The sequence below is a fragment of the Eretmochelys imbricata genome, chromosome 7, assembly GCF_965152235.1.
Source record: "Eretmochelys imbricata isolate rEreImb1 chromosome 7, rEreImb1.hap1, whole genome shotgun sequence".
Classification (NCBI taxonomy): Eukaryota; Metazoa; Chordata; order Testudines; family Cheloniidae; genus Eretmochelys; species Eretmochelys imbricata.
Genome location: NC_135578.1, coordinates 76,102,559 through 76,121,550, shown reverse-complemented (window position 1 = coordinate 76,121,550; position 18,992 = coordinate 76,102,559). Strand labels below are relative to the sequence as shown.

General features: G+C 39.8%; 1 protein-coding gene across 2 annotated transcripts in view; it reads left to right on the top strand.

Annotated features, from left to right (window-relative positions):
* The window catches only part of FAM13C (family with sequence similarity 13 member C), an 87,937-nt gene that overhangs the window by 42,552 nt on the left and 26,393 nt on the right, over positions 1–18,992 (top strand). The window contains exons 5-8 of one of the 2 annotated variants that reach the window (XM_077821859.1): positions 3,159–3,249; positions 12,628–12,838; positions 14,633–14,771; positions 18,309–18,390. In XM_077821859.1, coding sequence (XP_077677985.1) covers positions 3,159–3,249; positions 12,628–12,838; positions 14,633–14,771; positions 18,309–18,390 — 523 coding nt within the window. The remainder of the gene's footprint in view (positions 1–3,158; positions 3,250–12,627; positions 12,839–14,632; positions 14,772–18,308; positions 18,391–18,992) is intronic. The other variant, XM_077821858.1, reaches the window with a different exon arrangement.

Here is an 18,992-nt window from a genome sequence, read left to right as displayed (position 1 = left end):
ATCTCCTTCTTTGAGAAAGTAACAGATTTTTTAGACAAAGGAAATGCAGTGGATCTAATTTACCTAGATTTCAGTAAGGTGTTTGATATGGTGCCACATGGGGAATTATTGGTTAAATTGGAAAAGATGGGGATCAGTATGAAAACTGAAAGGTGGATAAGGAATTGGTTAAAAGGAAGACTATAGCGGGTCATACTGAAAGATGAACTGTCAGACTGGAGGGAGGTTACCAGTAGAGTTCCTCAGGGATCGGTTTTGGGACCAATCTTATTTAATCTTTTTATTACTGACCTCGGCACAAAAAGTGGGTGTGTGCTAATAAAGATTGCGGATGATACAAAGCTGAGACGTATTGCCATTTAGACAAGGACCGGGATATCATACAGGAGGATCTAGATGACCTTGTAAACTGGAGTAATAGTAATAGGATGAAATTTAATAGTGAGAAGTGTAAGGTTATGCATTTAGGGATTAATTACAAGAATTCTAATTCTAAACTGGGGACACATCAATTAGAAGTAACGGAGGAGGAGAAGGACCTTGGAGTATTGGTTGACCACAGGATGACTATGAGCCGCCAATGTGATGTGGCCATGAAAAAAGCTAATGCGGTCTTGGGATGCATCAGGTGAGGTATTTCCAGTAGAGATAAGGAGGTGTTAGTACCGTTATATAAAGCACTGGTGAGACCTCACCTGGAATACTGTATGCAGTTCTGGTCTCCCATGTTTAAGAAGGATGAATTGAAACTGGAACAGGTTATAGAGAAGGGCTACTAGGATGATCTGAGGAATGGAAAACCTGTCTTATGAAAGGAGACTCAAGGAGCTTGGCTTGTTTAGCCTAACTAAAAGAAGGTTGAGGGGAGATATGATTGCTCTCTATAAATATATCAGAGGGATAAATACCGGAGAGGGAGAGGAATTAGTTAAGCTCAGTACCAATGTGAACACAAGAACAAATGGATATAAAGTGGTCATTGGGAAGTTTAGACTTGAAATTAGATGAAGGTTTCTAACCATCAGAGGAGTGAAGTTTTGGAATAGCCTTCCAAGGGAAGCAGTGGGGGCAAAAGACCCATCTGGCTTTAAGGTTAGACTCGATAAGTTTATGGAGGAGATGGTCTGATGGGATAACATGATTTTGGCAATTAATTGATCTGTAACTGTTCATGGTAAATAGGCCCAATGGCCTGTGATGGGGTGGGATCGGAGTTACTAGAGAGAATTCTTTCCTGGGTATCTGGCTGGTGAATCTTGCCCACATGCTCAGGGTTCAGCTGATCGACATTTTGGGGGTTGGGAAGGAATTTTCCTCCAGGACAGATTGGCAGAGGCCCTGGGGGTTTTTCGCCTTCCTCTGCAGCATGGGGCATGGATTGCTTGCTGGAGGACTCTCTGCACCTTGAAGTCTTTAAACCATGATTTGAGGACTTCAGTAGCTCAGACGTAGGTGAGAGGTTTATTGCAGGAGTGGGTGGGTGAGATTCGGTGGCCTGCATTATGCAGGAGGTCAGGTTAGATCATAATGGTCCCTTCTGACCTTAATATCTATGACTCCATGAAAGTGCTTTCAGGTGGGACTTGGATCCTTTCGTCACTTGGTTCAGCCAGGGTACTGCGTACATAGAGAAATTTCCCTACTATGGCGGGACAAATCCCCTGCTTACACACAGACTGAATTGGAGGCTGCGGAAGAGTGGCCTGGACCCAGATTATGCCAGTTCTATGCCTGGTGGAGATTCCCCCTCCCTGGGTATACCCAACAAGGAGCCAATTTCCACTCCCTTGCACTGCCTGAACGCCACAAAGGGAGCAGATCAGAGCTGGGAATCTTCTGTCAAATTTCTATTTTATTGCGCACAGCCCTAATGTACCTTTAACAGAAAACTCTACTGACATGGGGTTTATAAAGTGGCTATGTCACAAGAGAGTAAAAATTGCATAGATTTATTAATTTGCATGATGCGTCACTGATTATGGTACACAGGGGAAGCTATAATTTGCATAGATGTTTGGGTCATCCCTGTTCAGAAAGAATCTACATCTTGATAACCCTGAGCAGATATAATTAGGGATATAAAATTAAGGATACATAAGCATGAGGACAAATATTTTTGGGCAATGCTGATTTTGTCAGCAAGTGCTTTATTGTTTCACTTGTCTTGGTTTTATGTGTTTCAACTATGTGAGCTTTTAGACAGCCCTCTGTATTTTCATGCATCTTCCATTGCTATCTGTATTCCCCTTGAGGGAGAGTAATTGAACAGACAGAGTGTCAGGAGTGACTCATTTAATCCAGTCAGGTGGTGATTAGGCTTTCAGAGCATTTGCATCACAGCAAGATGCTTGTGTCAGATTGTACATCTGAATATTACACTCAGCATTGAAGATTTAAAATGAAAAATGGACCAAGCGTGGAACAGTAGCTGAAGGTACTGGTATAGATAAGCAGCCTTGTCCTCATTGAGTTGTCTGCAGTGAGCGACAAAGATCTGTTAATTTTGCCTTTGCAGCTGATGGAAAATGATATGATAGCCCGATAGAACCAGCGACAACCTCCATACAAAAAATGTCTGTACAAGAACAAATAAAATGCAACCTCTTCCAAGAACCCTGAGGAGGACTGTGTAGCTGTCTGTAACTCTTTGTTCACTGCGGGATGCTTCACAATATGCTGTAGAGAGGTTTTGTTTTTAGGGTTTTTTTTATGAATGGTAAACTGGGAGGGGCATAATGTCATCAGATCCTGATGTCAGCACAATGAATGAAATGCTTGCATAGCAGCATATTGCTCCAAGACCAAGAAAACAGACACCGTCTCAGATTGGCTTCCTAGAACAAATTGTCTTTTGCTGACGAAATCACCATTCCCCCCACGTGTGTTAAATTATCCATATAAGTTAGGATTTAGATAAGCAGAGGACATGAAGATACACATGGAATAATGCAAATTTGATCTCTTACACATCCCTTTAAGAGCTGTTAGTGGATCGCCCTTTCTGCAGATACTGCTAATGGACTCAGTGAACTGAAGACCTGTCGCTGTATTTCTGTTGTTTTCTATCTAGCCCAATGTTCTGCTTTTGTCTGCAGAATTCTGTGTTAAAGCTACAAGCCCTTGAAACTGACTTGTGCTCTGCCTTTTTGCCAACCCAGGAAGAAACTCCTCAGCTGCAGGCTTTCAGGGATCCTCCAGCCCCTTCTTCAATTCAATCCAGTGTGCAAGCTGATGGGGCCAGTTGTGGAGGTAAGCTGCTGTGTCATGATGTGTCCTCATTTGCAATTATAAGATAGTCTTATGTTCCAGTATAATCTAATATTTGCAGCCCCATGGAACACAGCACAGATTAAGTGTGAATGCTGAAGCACAATGAGCTGCTGCAAATGCTAAAAAATGTAAACAAAGGGATAAGATGTGTTAGTAAGGGTAGAAATAAATTGCAACAATCTTTTACTTTACTTAGGTACAGCATTTTGCTTTAGAGGCAATTTTAAGAGTCCAAATTCCTTCTTTTTCAGTTTGAGCTGCTTGTTTCTTTCAAGAGAGTACGTTCTTTATTTCTTTACTGTGTTACACTGCATTGTGATATTCTGCCGTTTCATGTAAATCTGTTTTGCAGTTTTTTTGTCAGAGCAATGTCACTTCATTTCTCCTATTTATTGATTTTAATTTAATGCATCAGCAGAGAAATAGTGAAGGTGAGTTTTACAGCACATTGATTTTAATCATTCATGAATCTGCCTTGTCCATCTTGCATATTATGATGTGTTCCTTTTTCTTTTCTTAGCCCTACACATGGAAATGAATTCCTCCAAATAAATGGCCCTAACACTCGGCATCATTTTCTGTCTGTTCATAGCTTATAATCACAGAGATGGCAGAATCATGATTTTAGGCAGAAGGAGAATCATTGGCTCTGAAAAATAGGTCATAGTTAATGAGACTAACATACCCACATAGTGGAATGATATGTAATCTTAAATTGTGTATGGTCCACATTAAGGCAAAATAGGTCAGTAATACAAGGTCTAAACCTAATTCTACAAGGTAATTTTATGGATAAAAGAAAGGTGAGTTCAGAAAAGCTTATGTCAGAAGCTGCTGTTTGTTTGGATTTTCTGTAAAATGCGATTATTTTATATTATTTTTATTACTTACGCTATTCCACTTTAGACATTCTCAAATGATGTCTATGTACTGCAAAAAATAAGGAATTACATGTACATGTAACCCTAATCATTGAAAATCTAAGCAATGCAAAGGATGATGCATACTGTAGCCAAAAAGAGTGTGTAATGTTTTGGCTTCTGAGTTGATTAGGAATAGGTTGTTTGGTTTTGTGGGTGTTTTTTCTGGCTGCTGCAACATAGGTGGAAAAACACTTAACAGGTTTCAAATACAGCTGTAGGAATTCCTAACAAGCCTAGTTTCTCACCAGTACATTTGAGTCAAGAATGGAGACCATGCAAATGCTACACAGGCCAAAGGGGTCTTGTAGTTTGCACTAAAACTGCATTGGCTTTTCCATTCATTGGCAAAGTCAATTTTTTGTCCTTTTCCAATTTAACATAAATATTTTGCTTCTGCAGTTTCATAATTCATAATCAGAGAACACTTGATATTAAATGGAAAACTCTGCAATCTTTACCTTTGATTTGATTCTGACTGCATTTAAACTGTTAAAAATCTCCCACTCCAAATAACACTTACAGCATTAATCTGTTAATTTACATTTACACAGCAGGATACTAGAAGATGTAGCATTTCTCTCACACAGTCCAAATAGAGCATGATCTGCTATTCAGTTGTTTCCAACTTGTGCTTTAGGGGAAGCTTGGCTATGCATTGATATGCATTTGATATACATTGTTTTGCGGTAGCACCTGCTTCTTGCTGTTTTTGTTTACTGGCTTCTTATTTTAACATAAACAACACTGGTCCTTTTTCTCTCTCTTAAACTACTGGTGGAATTTATCAGTTCAATCAGTTGAAATACAGTAGTCGCAAAGGTCTAGATTCTGCTATCAGTTATATCAATGTAAATCTGGATGAAGTCAGTGGATTTATACCAGGATAACTGATAGCAGAATCTGGCCTTTAGGGTATATTTAGTGCTGGGCAAATAATGGATATTTCAGTTCATTGGAAATTTTGAAATACTGGAAAAAAAATATGTTTTTCACACGTAACAGATGTGGATAATTTTTATTTTATTTAAGTGTTTAAGAACATCATGTGAGAACACAGACTTGAAATTGTTTCTATGGTAGTTTTGGTGTCCCTATTGATCAGGCATATTGCATGGTTTGCATGAGTTACTAGCCCTTAGCTTAATGTCAGATTATGAGCTCTGGTTTAGTGCTAACTTGTCGGATTAGGATAGATCTAGGATTGGAGCCAGTTTGCTGGTTTGGGTTAAGGATGGTTTTAGCTTTTGATTTTTCACTAAGGTTAGGTCCAACTTGTGAGGGCAGGCATAGGCACAGGCTAGAGTAAATGTTGGGCCCATTCATTGGTCTAGGCTAAAGCCTGGGATCCTTTTCAGGGCCCAGGCTGCAGTATAGAGTTGATGCCAGGATTTTGGCCTGAAACTGTTAAGATTGGGGCCATCTTGTGAACTTGGGCTAGTGCTAGGATGCCATGAGTTTAGGACTGTGGCTATGGTTGACTTGGGGCTGTTTTATGGGCCCTATCTAGAATTGTGCTTGGGTCCTGTGACAGGGGACACACTCACCTCTTGTAAGCACCTCTTGCCGGGTGGGTTTGAACCTGCACTCACTCTCTCTCTTCACGGTGCTCTCTAACTGCTGTTGCCCTTGTCAGGCAGGTCTTCAGTGGCTCAGCCCTCCAGCCAAGTCACACACAATCAATATGCATGAATGCACAAACCCCTTCCAGGGTAAGAGGTCCAGCCGGGCTTGTCCCTGTGCCATTGGTAATGTCTTTAGCCATTCCTCTGGGCTCAGTTCTCAGCCCCTTCTGGGCTAGCTTTAAGTCTCTGTCTGCCTTGGTATAGAGCAGTGTCCTAAGGGCTTTCTCCCTGGAGACTTTTTAAGTCCTGCCGTTCACTTGGGCCTCTAAACAAGCCTTATCCCCTTCTTGGGGCTTAGGACACCCTGCCAATGGCCGGTAGGGGGACCTGTACCTGCCAAGTACTCCAGGTCCTGACCCAGAAACCCTATAAATATCAGCCACATGCTGCTTCCTGCAATAGTTGCTGCTGCTATTCTCTGGGCTACTTCCCACGTACCCCCTTTCTTTTCACCTTTACCTCATGGCTGAAGTTCTTCGTCACAGAATGCCAGTGTCAGCAGAACTCATCTTCTGGTTCTCCCTGGAGTTCCAGTAAGAAGCATCTTTCTTGCTCCTCTGGTCCCTGCCAGGAACTGACTAGCTCAGCCCCTGTAACTCCTTTTATTTGAGCCTGCTGAGCTTTGATAGGATGCTTCCCAGGCTGAGAGGACCCACCTTTACTGCTCCTTTTCTGGGGTGGGTTGTGGTAGGACCGCAACGCCTCTAGCAGGGCACCTCGAAGGGCCTGGTACATCCCATCATAGGTCCAGTTTAGGAGCCCAGGTTACTTTTAGGGCCAATTTGTGTGTTTAATCTAGGCTTAGGGATACGAGTAGTGCTGTGGTTGCCTTATGCCCAGCCAAGCTGTAATGAACCCCATTGTTCAAACTTTGTCTATCTCTGTCGACCTCATAGTGCTGTGCACACTACCACTTATGCTGTTGAAACTTATGTCACTCAGAGTTGTTATTTCACACCCCTGAGCAACATAAATTTTGCTGTCATAAGTGAAAGTGTAGACATGGCCTTAGCCTGCCCTGAGAACAGTCAGTCTTCTTCCCCCCGCCCCCGCCTCCCTGCCCACCACTGGGCAACAATGCAACATATAGGGAAAAATAAGACACGCTCGGGACTCATAAAATATTACAAAAAATTCCCACTTCATCACACCTTGTATTTGGCAGAAGTACAGATTTGTGAACAGCCTCCACCAAGAGCCCCAAAATCAGAGTGCAAAATATGGAAATCTTTCTGCTGCCCTTGTGGTGTTCAGGGACCTGCCAAAATGTTAACACGGCCATTTTTGTTTGACAGTGCAAAACCCGGTACTTAATATGGTTTCAGAATAAGACATGTCATAAAAATAAAGGGAAGAGTAACCACCTTTCTGTATACAGTGCTATAAAATCCCTCCTGGCCAGAGTCAGAACGCTTTCACCTGTAAAGGGTTAAGAAGCTAAGATAACCTCGCTGGCACCTGACCAAAATGACCAATGAGGAGACAAGATACTTTCAAAGCTGGAGAGGGGAGGGGAAACAAAGGGTCTGTCTGTCTGTGTGATGCTTTTGCCAGGAACAGATCAGGAATGCAGCCTTACAACTGTTAGTTAGTAAGTAATCTAGCTAGAAATGCGTTTAGATTTCCTTTTGTTTTAATGGCTGGTAAAATAGCTGTGCTGGATGGAATGTATATTCCTGGTTTTGTGTCTTTTTGTAACTTAAGGTTTTGCCTAGAGGAATCTCTGTGTTTTGAATCTGATTACCCTGTAAGGTATTTACCATCCTGATTTTACAGAGCTGATTCTTTTACCTTTTCTTTAATTAAAATTCTTCTTTTAAGAACCTGATTGATTTTTCATTGTTCTTAAGATCCAAGGGTTTGGGTCTGTGTTCACCGATGCAAATGGGTGAGGATTTTTATCAAGCCTTCCTCAGGAAAGGGGGTGTAGGGCTTGGGGGGATATTTTGGGGGAAGACGTCTCCAAGTGGGCTCTTTCCCTGTTCTTTGTTTAACATGCTTGGTACTGGCAGCATAGGGTTCGAGGACAAGGCAAAGTTTGTACTTTGGGGAAGTTTTTAACCTAAGCTGGTAAGAATAAGCTTAGGGGGGTCTTTCATGCAGGTCTCCACATCTGTACCCTAGAGTTCAGAGTGGGGAAGGAACCTTGACAAGAGTACTTCCTTTTAATTATGCTAATAGATGGTCAGTAGCAGAAGCTATTTCCACCCCTCCCCACAATGATTCCTTATGTTTCTCAAAGCTGGAAAATTATGTGAAATTTAAAAGAAGTTAATACAGTTCATTCCAGAGGACAGTACAGTATTGTTTTTGAGAAAAAAAATGTAGGTTAGATTCATGTACTGTAACTGTATTATGTCTTCTAAACCAATGAAAGAATTCACTGCCAGAAGATATTGTTGTTTACCTTTGCTATGTAGCATTCATTAATCTCTGTTTATTTCACATGTGAATTGTTTGTGCAAGTCACCAACTTAGGCAGGGACAATGGCCTACATTTCTTCAAAATTCCTTTCTGCATATTTCACTGGAGGAAGGATTTGGATACTTGATAAATTCTGCAAAATATATGTCTTATAATCTGTTTTTTGTCAGTTGATAACCATGAAAGTTATAGAAGACAGTGTAAACTTTTAATTTCATTTACATTTACATTTCATTATAAATCACCAACTTACACTATATTTGATGGGTTCACAAAATGTAAAATGGTCATTTATATTGAGGTACATTAAAAGGATTCTATAGTGCTTACACTGTTAGCTAACAAGTGATGTTTTGTAACTCTGGAATAGAGTATTTTGTCATTTTTAACATAATGAAATGCATTTGTAATATTTTATTTTGCATTTTTATTTTACTTGTTTTCATTTTTAGGAGCAATATAAATAGTTCTGTTTGGAATATTAATCGATACAGTGAATAGAGTATTTGTTTACGGTTTACCACATTACTTATTCAGACACTATATGACATTAAAAGCATGGTAGAAGCATGTTATAATGGTTGCAAAGTGTTGTGCTAAATAATTAGAATTACGTTTGCCCGTGCAGCCAGGAATGCTGGAACAATTTTTGTAGTGGGGGTGCTGAGAGCCATTGAACCAAACTGTAAACCCTGTATATAATGAAACCACTTTAAGTCGGGGGGGGGGGGCTGCAACACCCCCGGCACCCCTAGTTCCAGCACCTGTGTGTGCAGCTATCTGGCCAGGCCAACAATAAGCAGCAGCATCTTCCCTGTGAAGACAAATTAAACAATATAGCCAGTTCTCCCACTCCACTGAGCCTGAGGAGCTACTAGTGTGCTGGAGAGGAGAATTTGACCAATGAAGTAGAAATTATTAAGCCAAAAGTTATTGGATAGAATTGCAAACAAGATACATTGGCCTTATTTGTCACAACTAGTGCTGGTCAGGAAATTTTTCAGTGAAATAGATTGTCATCAGAAAGTGCCAATTAGTCGAAACTGAAACTTTTCGCAGAAATATCTTGGCTTTGATAAGTTTCCTTGGGAAGGTTTCTCTGGTCCAGGATGGAATTTCTGGTCAAACAAAAGAGACAGAGAGAGAGAGAGAGACCGACCGACCGACCCCAGAATAGGCAATTGTATAAGTAGGAGCATTGCCAGCAGATCGAGGGACGTGATCCTTTCCCTCTATTCGGCATTGGTGAGGCCTCATCTGGAGTACTGTGTCCAGTTTTGGGCCCCACATTACAAGAAGGTTGTGGAAAAATTGGAAAGAGTCCAGCAGAGGGCAACAAAAATTATTAGGGGACTGGAGCACATGACTTATGAGGAGAGGCTGAGGGAACTGGGGTTATTTAGTCTGCAGAAGAGAAGAATGAGGGCAGATTTGATAGCTGCTTTCAACTACCTGAAAGGGGGTTCCAAAGAGGATGGATCTAGACTGTTCACAGCGGTAGCAGATGATAGAACAAGGAGTAATGGTCTCAAATTGCAGTGGGGTAGGTTTAGGTTGGATATTAGGAAAAACTTTTTTGCTAGGAGGGTGGTGAAGCACTGGAATGGGTTACCGAGGGAGGTGGTGGAATCTCCTTCCTTAGAGGTTTTTAAGGTTAGGCTTGACAAAACCGTGGCTGGGATTAGTTAGTTGGGGATTAGGTCCTGCTTTGAGCAGGGGTTGGACTAGATGACCTCCTGAGGTCCCTTCCAACCCTGATATTCTAATAGCCCAGTGGTTATGGCACTCCCACATCCCAGGAGAATGCCCCAACAGCTCCAAGAGGAAAGACGGAGAGAGACCCACCCCAGCACAGCCAATAAGCCTGGTGGTTAGGGCAAACACCTGAGATGAGGGAGTGCCCTAGTCACTTCGCTATTGGCTATTCTGAGGTGGGGCTTGGTCTCTCTCTCATGCTCTCATTTGACCAGAAATTCCATCCTGGGCCATGAATCAGGTAGAGCAGGGACTTGAACCCGGGTCTTCTGTCTTCCACATCCCAGAAAGGTGCCATAAGCACTGGGGTATTGGCTATTTCCTTTCTCTCTGTGCAGCAGTTTTTTTTTTTTTTTTGCAAGGTCTCAGTTTCATCCCAGTATGGACTGAGAACAATTTTGAAATCTTGAAATATTTTGCAGGACAGAAAAAACATTTTCTCCCCATTTGTACTCTCATCCCCTTAAATAATTCCCATGGAAAGAGGAACCAGTATGAACAAATTTATCAAAAGATATAAAAGCCATGCAGAGACTGTGCATGACCTGTGCTGACCCATAATTACACAATTTAGGAACATTTGGTATTGTGTTGCCTGTAACATAGAAACAATTGGACTATGTCTGATAAAATAATATTTATTTTGAAGTTGCCCAATTTTCTGCTTTCAAGGAGGGAGGCTGCTTGGAGCCACTATTTTCCCACTGCTAAACAAGCTCAGTGAGCTTCATTATCTATTGTGCAGATATTAATTAAAATACAGTATAACAGTTCCATCAAAATCTTAAGGGAAATGGCCTTTTTATCTCTGCAAGTCCTACCCCCCCACCACGGGGAAATCCACAACGTAGTGCTCTAAATTAATAGGAGGTAGAGGTATGTCTTCTGAATTTTTGTAACATCATTGATTAAAATTTCATTTTTAATTAAAAGCAAAGGTGAAGGAACATTTTCAGATCTGCTGCTTAACTGGCATCTCCTTGCAGATCTGGGAGCAAATTAATGTTCAATTTCTCCTGCTGAAATATCTGAGAAATATATGCTATCAGGAATCCCTTGTAATGTATGTATGATACACAACTAATTCATGGTATGAACCTACATTAAATATAAAAATAATTGATGCAGACTCCATTTTTACATATAGATACAATTTTAGAGGGAAAATAATAAAATCAACTTTGCCTAGTTACACTATAATACATTAACTGTTAATATAGATGAAAATCTTTACCCATGTAGCTGAGAGAAAACTCTCTTTTGGCACTGAGAATTCTATTCTGGCTTTTGTAACTTGTTTGTACATATATTTTCAACAGGGCTTTGTAGATTGGTACAGGATTTCTCCATCATGAAGCAGAATCCTCATAAAAGCACTCCCCACAGAAAAAAAAAAACCTACTTAAGGATGAAATTCTGGCCTATTTTGTGTAAGGTTGAGGAAGAGGGAACCGGGATTCTCACCCTTTCAATGGAGAGTCAGGGCAGGATATGGATAGTACAGTACTATGCAAGTCTTGTTGCCAATGAGCAAAAGGAGGGAGGTGAGGTTCATAGACAGATAGATTTAAGATCAGAAGGGACCATTACGATCATCTAGTCTGACCTCCTGCTTAACAGAGGCTGCAGAATTTCACCTAGTGTTCCCTACATCAAGCTGGATCTTGTGTTTGAGCTACAGAATATCTTTTAGAAACACATACAGTCTTGATTTAAAGACTTCAAGTGATGGAGGATCCACGACGTCCTTGGTGCAAGTTGTTCCAATGGTTAATTAAGCTCACTGTTGAAAATGCTCCTTTTGCATTCCCTCTCTTATACACTAGGCACAATCCGCTCCTTAGGAGCCTATGCGCCCATTAATGCATGGGGACATTGCTAGCATAATGTCATATACCTAACACCCCAAGGCAACAGACAGAGTGCAGCACTTACATTTTACTGTTTACCCAATCAGTTTCAATCTTCTGTTCATATGCATTGATCTGAATGGGTTAGTAATACATGATGGGTTAGTAATTTTCTGCTGAGTGGCATTTTACCCTGAGAATTAAGAGCAGAATTCTACAGGATATAGGTCACCAGGCTAGTAGCACTCAATATGCTGCATGATAGGGTCCTAAAATGTGTTACTTCTGCAGATGTGTCCTATTCTCCTCCTGAGCAAAGGACTGAGCCCTAAATTAGGGAATGACTCTTGTTTTACATCTGTCTTCATATTCTTCTGCAAAGAGTGCATTTCAGCGAAAACTGATTTATTAAAAACAGAGACAATGCTTTTATTCTGAGAAATTTACTATCTTTCTTTTAACAAAACCTTATGGTTTATTTTTACACACACACAGACACCTATCTATATTCCATTGTGGACCTCAGAGTACGGTATTACACCAGTCGTTGTAACCTATGTATCCTTTGTTATGCTCTGATTTGGTACCATGTTCTACCAGTATATGCTGCATTGCTATACCATATATTATTCATTGTATCAACTGAAAAGTTTTCAAGCAGCACACTTTGCTTCTATGAACACATTTGTTCACATAGATTCTTATTTACCTCTATAGCTAACGAATTAGGGTGTTTTGTGAGAGACCTTCAGTCCCATATTGATTTGATCTTGTCGTTATAGAGCCTGTACCAGCCCATAGAGACTGGCAGAGTGATGCAGACAACGGCCCAGAAGATCATCGCCCCTTAGGGACCAGTAGACTACTATATCATATTACTGATGGAGATAATCCCCTTCTGTCACCACGCTGCTCAATCTTTAGTCAAAGCCAGAGATTTAATTTAGACACAGAATCGGCCCCTTCCCCACCAAGTGCTCAGCCTTTCATGATGTAAGAAAATACATTTTTAACTTTATTTTTTATTATGTTTGTACAGTCTAGAACATTTGACTCTTCATATTTCTCATATATGGTCATGTCATTTGCTCTAAACAGGGATGTTTCATAATATAATATAATTTGGCATGATTAATTTGAAATACCATAAATATGACCTAACATTTTCCAATATGAACGAAGTACAACATTAGCTGCAATCTCAGTTAATTATAGTTTAGTAATGACATTTTTAAAGGTTAGTTCATAATCAGTCTGAAAAGTGAATACAGGGTAAAAAAGGTTATTAAAGGTCTAATTCAGAAAAGTTCAACTGCAATGGAATTACTGCATGAGTCATTCATTGGAAATGGAAGGCAATGTCACAAAACATCTGAATAGTCCTTGTAAGTCCTTTTCGGAAATTCTTAGAATTAATTTCATTCTGGAACTCTGTTTTCTTTAAATCTTAAAAATAAAGTTTAGGCAAATAGAAATAATCAAGCCTATTTATTCACAAATCTAAAAAGTCTCACATGAAATATCCTACAAAATGTTTAAGCCTATTGCCAGTAAGGATAAACTCTCCATTGCAATGCTAAATTCCTGTAGAATAGAAGGCACTATAATAATGAAATAGTTAGTGCTTTTTCCAAGTTCTTGGCAACTTATGGTGACTAACTCTTAAATGAACACGTCTATGTTTTAAAGTCCAAAATTAAAATGTACAAATATTTTAACTTGAAATAAAACAGACTTTAAAAAAATAACATTTTTGTTCATCAAACCCATTTTTTTGGTGCATGGAAATTAGTCTGAATCATTTTCAGTGGAGCTGATTGAAAACTTTCTGACAGAATATTTTCCTGCCAGAAAATGCCATTTTCCCAAAATCTAAATGTTTTGTGAGAACATTTAAAATTTAAAAGAATAATTATAAGGATTTTTGTATTTTGAAAATTAATTTTGTTTTGAATTTCTTTCATTATATTATAAATTATAATGCAATATAAAATAAGAAGAAAGTCAAAATTGGAATGTAACATTTTAATTTTATTGAAATGAAATATTTCAATTTACTCAACTTTTTTTCTGAATTTTTGTTCTATGGGAAATTTTTAAAAAAAATGTTTGTTCTGATTTGCATAAATTTTGAAATGTTAATATTTCCTGTGGATTGGAGTTGTGACAAGCTTTGATTTTCAGTACTACATTTTCACCAGTTGGTGCCAGTAATTAATTCTAATCTACAGAAATCATGATAGGCTGCCCTAGGGTCTGATTCGGGAATTAGTATCTTCCTGAAATTGGCCCTAAATGCACTTCATATAAAAGAAGTGCCATTTTCTGTTCCCCTTATTCACATCGCATCACACCTTACTCCACAAAGAATTTAATTGAAGTCAGTGGGACTACTCATGGAGTAGGTGCTATTATTAAGTGTGAACAAAGGTATCAAAATCTGGCCTGTTAGGGTGGGATTTTCAAAACGATTTTCAAAAGTTAGGCCAATGCTGAGACCTTTTCAGAATCCCACACTTAATGATCAAAGTAAGGTAGGAAAGGTGGGTGCTGCCCATGAAACACTATGCCACCTTCAAAGAAAAACAGATATTTCATATATTTACTTCATAAAGCCTAACCATTTCTCCTTGTGCCTACCTATAGGAGAAACATCTGGAGTTCTAACACAATTTACATGTGATTTAGACTAGAGATGGTTCTGTGTGACTATAGTTCTGATTTCATGGGAGGAGTTCAGAAGTGTTATTTGCATTAACAGAGACTTTATTACTTCTACTTTTGCAGGCCAAGAAGTTCTTCCAGGTGTAATTGTGAGGACTGCAAAGAACCGCAGACAGTAATGCAACTTACCAAACATCTTCAAAGTCTGAAGAGAAAAATCAGGAAGTTTGAAGAAAAGTTTGAAGAAGAAAAAAAATATCGGGTAAGAAAATAATTGGAGAAAATAAGATGGGGTGAATGCTCCATGTATTACGGATATCGTCCTTAAAGGTGTAGGAAGAATTGCTTCTTGCAAAATAATAGGGGAAAAAACGATATCTGAGTGATTACAGGCTAAAATTGTGAAGCTCTGTTTTGAGTTACCTTCATTGGGGAGTATCCATCAATCAGGATGGGTGATGGTAACATTTAACTACTTTAAAATATCCTGAAAATCTGTAAGACAAAGGAAAGTTCTGATACTTATAAATAGCTTCTTACTTGCATTGTAGATAAAATTATTTGCTTGGCAACTGTGTTCTGCTATGTAGTTTTTCTCATTCATGCAGACTGAGTTATCTTTTGAAAATATCAACAAAACAATAACATTCTTTAGAAGTCATTTGTCAAATAAAAAATGAAGGCTCTGGTGTGTGGCTAAGTGGTATCCCTGTCCTGAGATGTACAATATATGGTAGAGAGAGCCCCAAGTATTGACTCTGGCTAAAGCAAAAGCTAAGGAGTCATTCATCTCTAGGGTATAGGATATTGTGTGGTGTGAGTGGAGGTCTGTGAGGTTTCATCCTCTTGTGCAGTTTCCCCATACACATCGGCATCAGTAGTATCCCATCATCTGTCAGAGAATTCCGCTGGTGTCTGAAAGGGAAAACAGTTTCCTTGGAGGCCATGGTGCTCCTTTGCTACTACTATGGTATATTACAGCTACTGCTATAGTGTGTAAAAATAATAAGCACCTTCCAACCTTACTTTGTTGGAATCAGACCTCCTTCTCTGTTTGACATTATATTGCTCTCTAATGATTGGTCAGTAAAGAGAATATAAGCCCTAATATTACTGACATCTTATAGAGATTCTCCTTCAGCTCAAATGGTGGAAGATAGCACTCTTTAAAGCAGAAGAACTTTGCTGCATCTATGAGATTTTGGTGGCAGCCATGGAACATAAAAAACAGACATATTTATCCCTTTCCATATTGAGCTTCTTATAGCTAGGTAGAGATAGATGTTGTAAAATAAATTAAATAATCAGAATATTATGCCACAGCCTTGACCCCACTTCCAGACCTTGGGATTCATCATCTTCATCACTGGTCATTATTCAGCAACCTTTTTCAGGGCTACACCTCTGTGTAGTTTACAGAGAGAGGCACAGGATCAACAGACTCCACTCCCTCAAACTGGAGATTTCCCTGGAATTTTGTCTAAAAAGGGGAAGTCAGGGAGCTGAGTGGGGTTTACTTCCCCATTTTGTATGTCATGGGGCTGGTATAAGTGATAGTCAATGAAAGGTAGTGGGCATGAACAACTTTCATTGTGGTCTATATCTATTCAGAGAATTATGATTTTTTAGGCCCTGTATTGCTGCAGTCATTTTAAAAGGTATTTTAAGATCCTTCTGCCAAGTGTGTGTGTATAGCTAGATGGCCAACATTGAGATTTGAATAACACTTGTGCTTACTAGTTGGTAAACCCAAATAAACACCGGGGCAACCCTGGAAGTAATAAAAATGAAAAGATTTTCATCCATCCCTTTTTGTATAGATACTTGAGTAGGGTTGGGGGAAACCATTGATCTGGGAAGCAGAAGCGAGTGTCAAGTGTAGTACTCTTAATATTACCACAGCTAAATTAATAATCCTCTTTCTGACCTTCAGGAGAGCTGATGAAGAAAGCACAGGGCAATCCCATAGATAATATTTCTGTCATATAAATCATCAGGATCAATCCTGAAGGGTATGGTGGTGATCACATCACTGACCTCATAGAGGCTTGAGTAAGTAAGCAGTCCTTCAGGATACAGAGGGGTGTCCATCTTAGTGACCTCACAAAGACCTGGGATATGTAAGCAGTCCCACTGGGTACAGTGAATGAATTAATAGTACTAGATACAGAGAGGGGAGCAGTGAGTGTGTGACCTTAAGACTCGGTCAGGTGGAAGGAGAGTGGATGAAGCACTAGTCTCACTGCCACATACAGCAAGGGAAGCAGTTAAGTCACTATATGACTTTTTTAAAAACAGGCATGTGGCAGATGAACTAGGCAGGCAGGAAGGCTCACAGCATCCCCCCCTCCTCCCCCCTGCTTAACCCCCTCCCAAAGCCGTTCTCTCCTACACAATATGTTTAAATTACTGTGGGTGTTCAGTCTTTTTAAAAAGTTTCTGTTTTGATTCTGTGCAACTACCACTGTACAGTAAATGCTGACAGGAATCAAAAGAGGGAGGAGATGAAGGCAGTGAAAGGCTGTAGTCAGGAGCAGTCTTTTGCTTTGACAGTGGAGAAAAGCTTGAACTACATACAGGAGGGAAGTGGAAAGGAAGCCAGTAGAGACTCAAGGAGAAGAAGACATGGCTGGAGTAGGAGAGGAAGATTATCTTGGTAGCAGTGTTTGCACAGATTTAAATAACATTTTACAGGTTTTTCAATTAAATTGGGTGAAAAATTTGAGCTGAAATGCATAAAATATTACTTTGCAAAGATTTTAGGCACCCTGGTCTTAAGGACTGCAGTAAGGGCTCCATCCGGAAAAGTGTTGAGCATTTGGACTGCCATCCTGCAAATCCTGCACATGCTAAACTTTAAGCATGTAAGTAATCTCACTGAAGTCAATGAGACTACTCTCACATACAGTTTAGCATGTGTGTAAGACCAGGGGCAAAATGCTCAGCACTTTGCATTATCGAGCCCCAATCCAAGAAGATAATAAACATGACAGATTAATAGCATAATTGAGCCAAACATGTCAAATGGACAGTGTATGTAATATAATGCTTAGCAGTGATTTGGGATCATAAGTATTTCTGGCCATATGATGTGTGGAAGAATCACCATCTACATGGACCACGGTAACCTGATGTGGCTCATATATAGGCTGTCACTATAAGGCACCTTGTCACAGTTCCTCACACCTGGACAGACACCAAAGTGAATCCCATGCAGTCTCCTTCAGTTTGGAAGAGTGTGGCTCTGAATGGGGGAGATCTTCCGGGTTCTGCTAGGGAATACTTTTTTGACCTAAGGTATCCGGTCACAAACTGGTCTCAGGCTGTTGTGACCACCCTGCCCTTCTCATACTGTTAAATGGGAGAGGGTCCTGAATAGATCCTGATAAATAACAGTGAGGTCCTGGGAGGGGATCCTTGAATAGAAATGTTGACAATGACCACCCTATTGGGGGAGGGGGTGTAGAAGGATTAGGTAGATGCCTATTCTTTTTTGTATAAGGGAAAGAAATATATCTCATCCTTCACTATGATTCACATGGAATCTATGTTCTGAAATATTTTGTATTTTAAAGAAGCTATTTCTTTATTGGATAAGTATATTGGGAGTATCATCAGAATTCCTGCTCCATGGAGCAGAAGTTTGATTTTTACAAACATAGGCCTGAATCTGCAAAGACTCACGCACATGCTGAACCTTATGCACTGTGCATTGACTCTCTTTGCAGGATCAGTCCATAGAGAATACAGGAAAAGGAACAGTCCCATCATCAGTTCTTTTCTGTTCTCTTATGTGCAGCCTTCACATGGTGACAAAACTTCCAATCCTGAAGTCCTGAAATGGATGAATGACTTGGCTAAAGGTCGTAAACAGCTCAAAGGTACATAATAGCGTATACTTCCATTTTATTGCACAGTGGGGAATTTCATAATACTGGAAACTTTGTAAAGCTGTGCTAATGCAGTAGGAGCATTTTAGTATTTGTTTTCTGCTCTTTGCCCCCTACTTCTATTTCACTAAGGCTCCCTAATGACAAAAAGAAAGATGAAATGGCATATGCAACGCCAATCTCTCCCAGCCATGCTTGGGGAGAGTCAGTTCAACCCTATTCAATAGAGCTGAAAAAGAGAGAGCTTCTTCTTAACTATCAACATTCTTGCAAACAGAGATACAATTTTAAATATTAGCCTCAATGTTTGTCTGATTGTTGTTTCAGCATCATTAGCATACTGTACATAATTGCCAAGTTAATGGGTTTGTTATACTGATACATTTCACATTGTAGTGGTAAAGGGGGTTTGTTGAATTTAAATTACAGAACTCCATTTTAAAGCACATATTATTTGGGCATAAAAATAGCCTCTTGCCTGAAATGAGATTTAATACCAAAGGTCAGATTTTTCCCTTGACAGCCTGTACGTGGCTCCATTGACCATGCTCCCTGGGGAGCAACATATGCGTAACCAAGGGGAAAATGTAGCC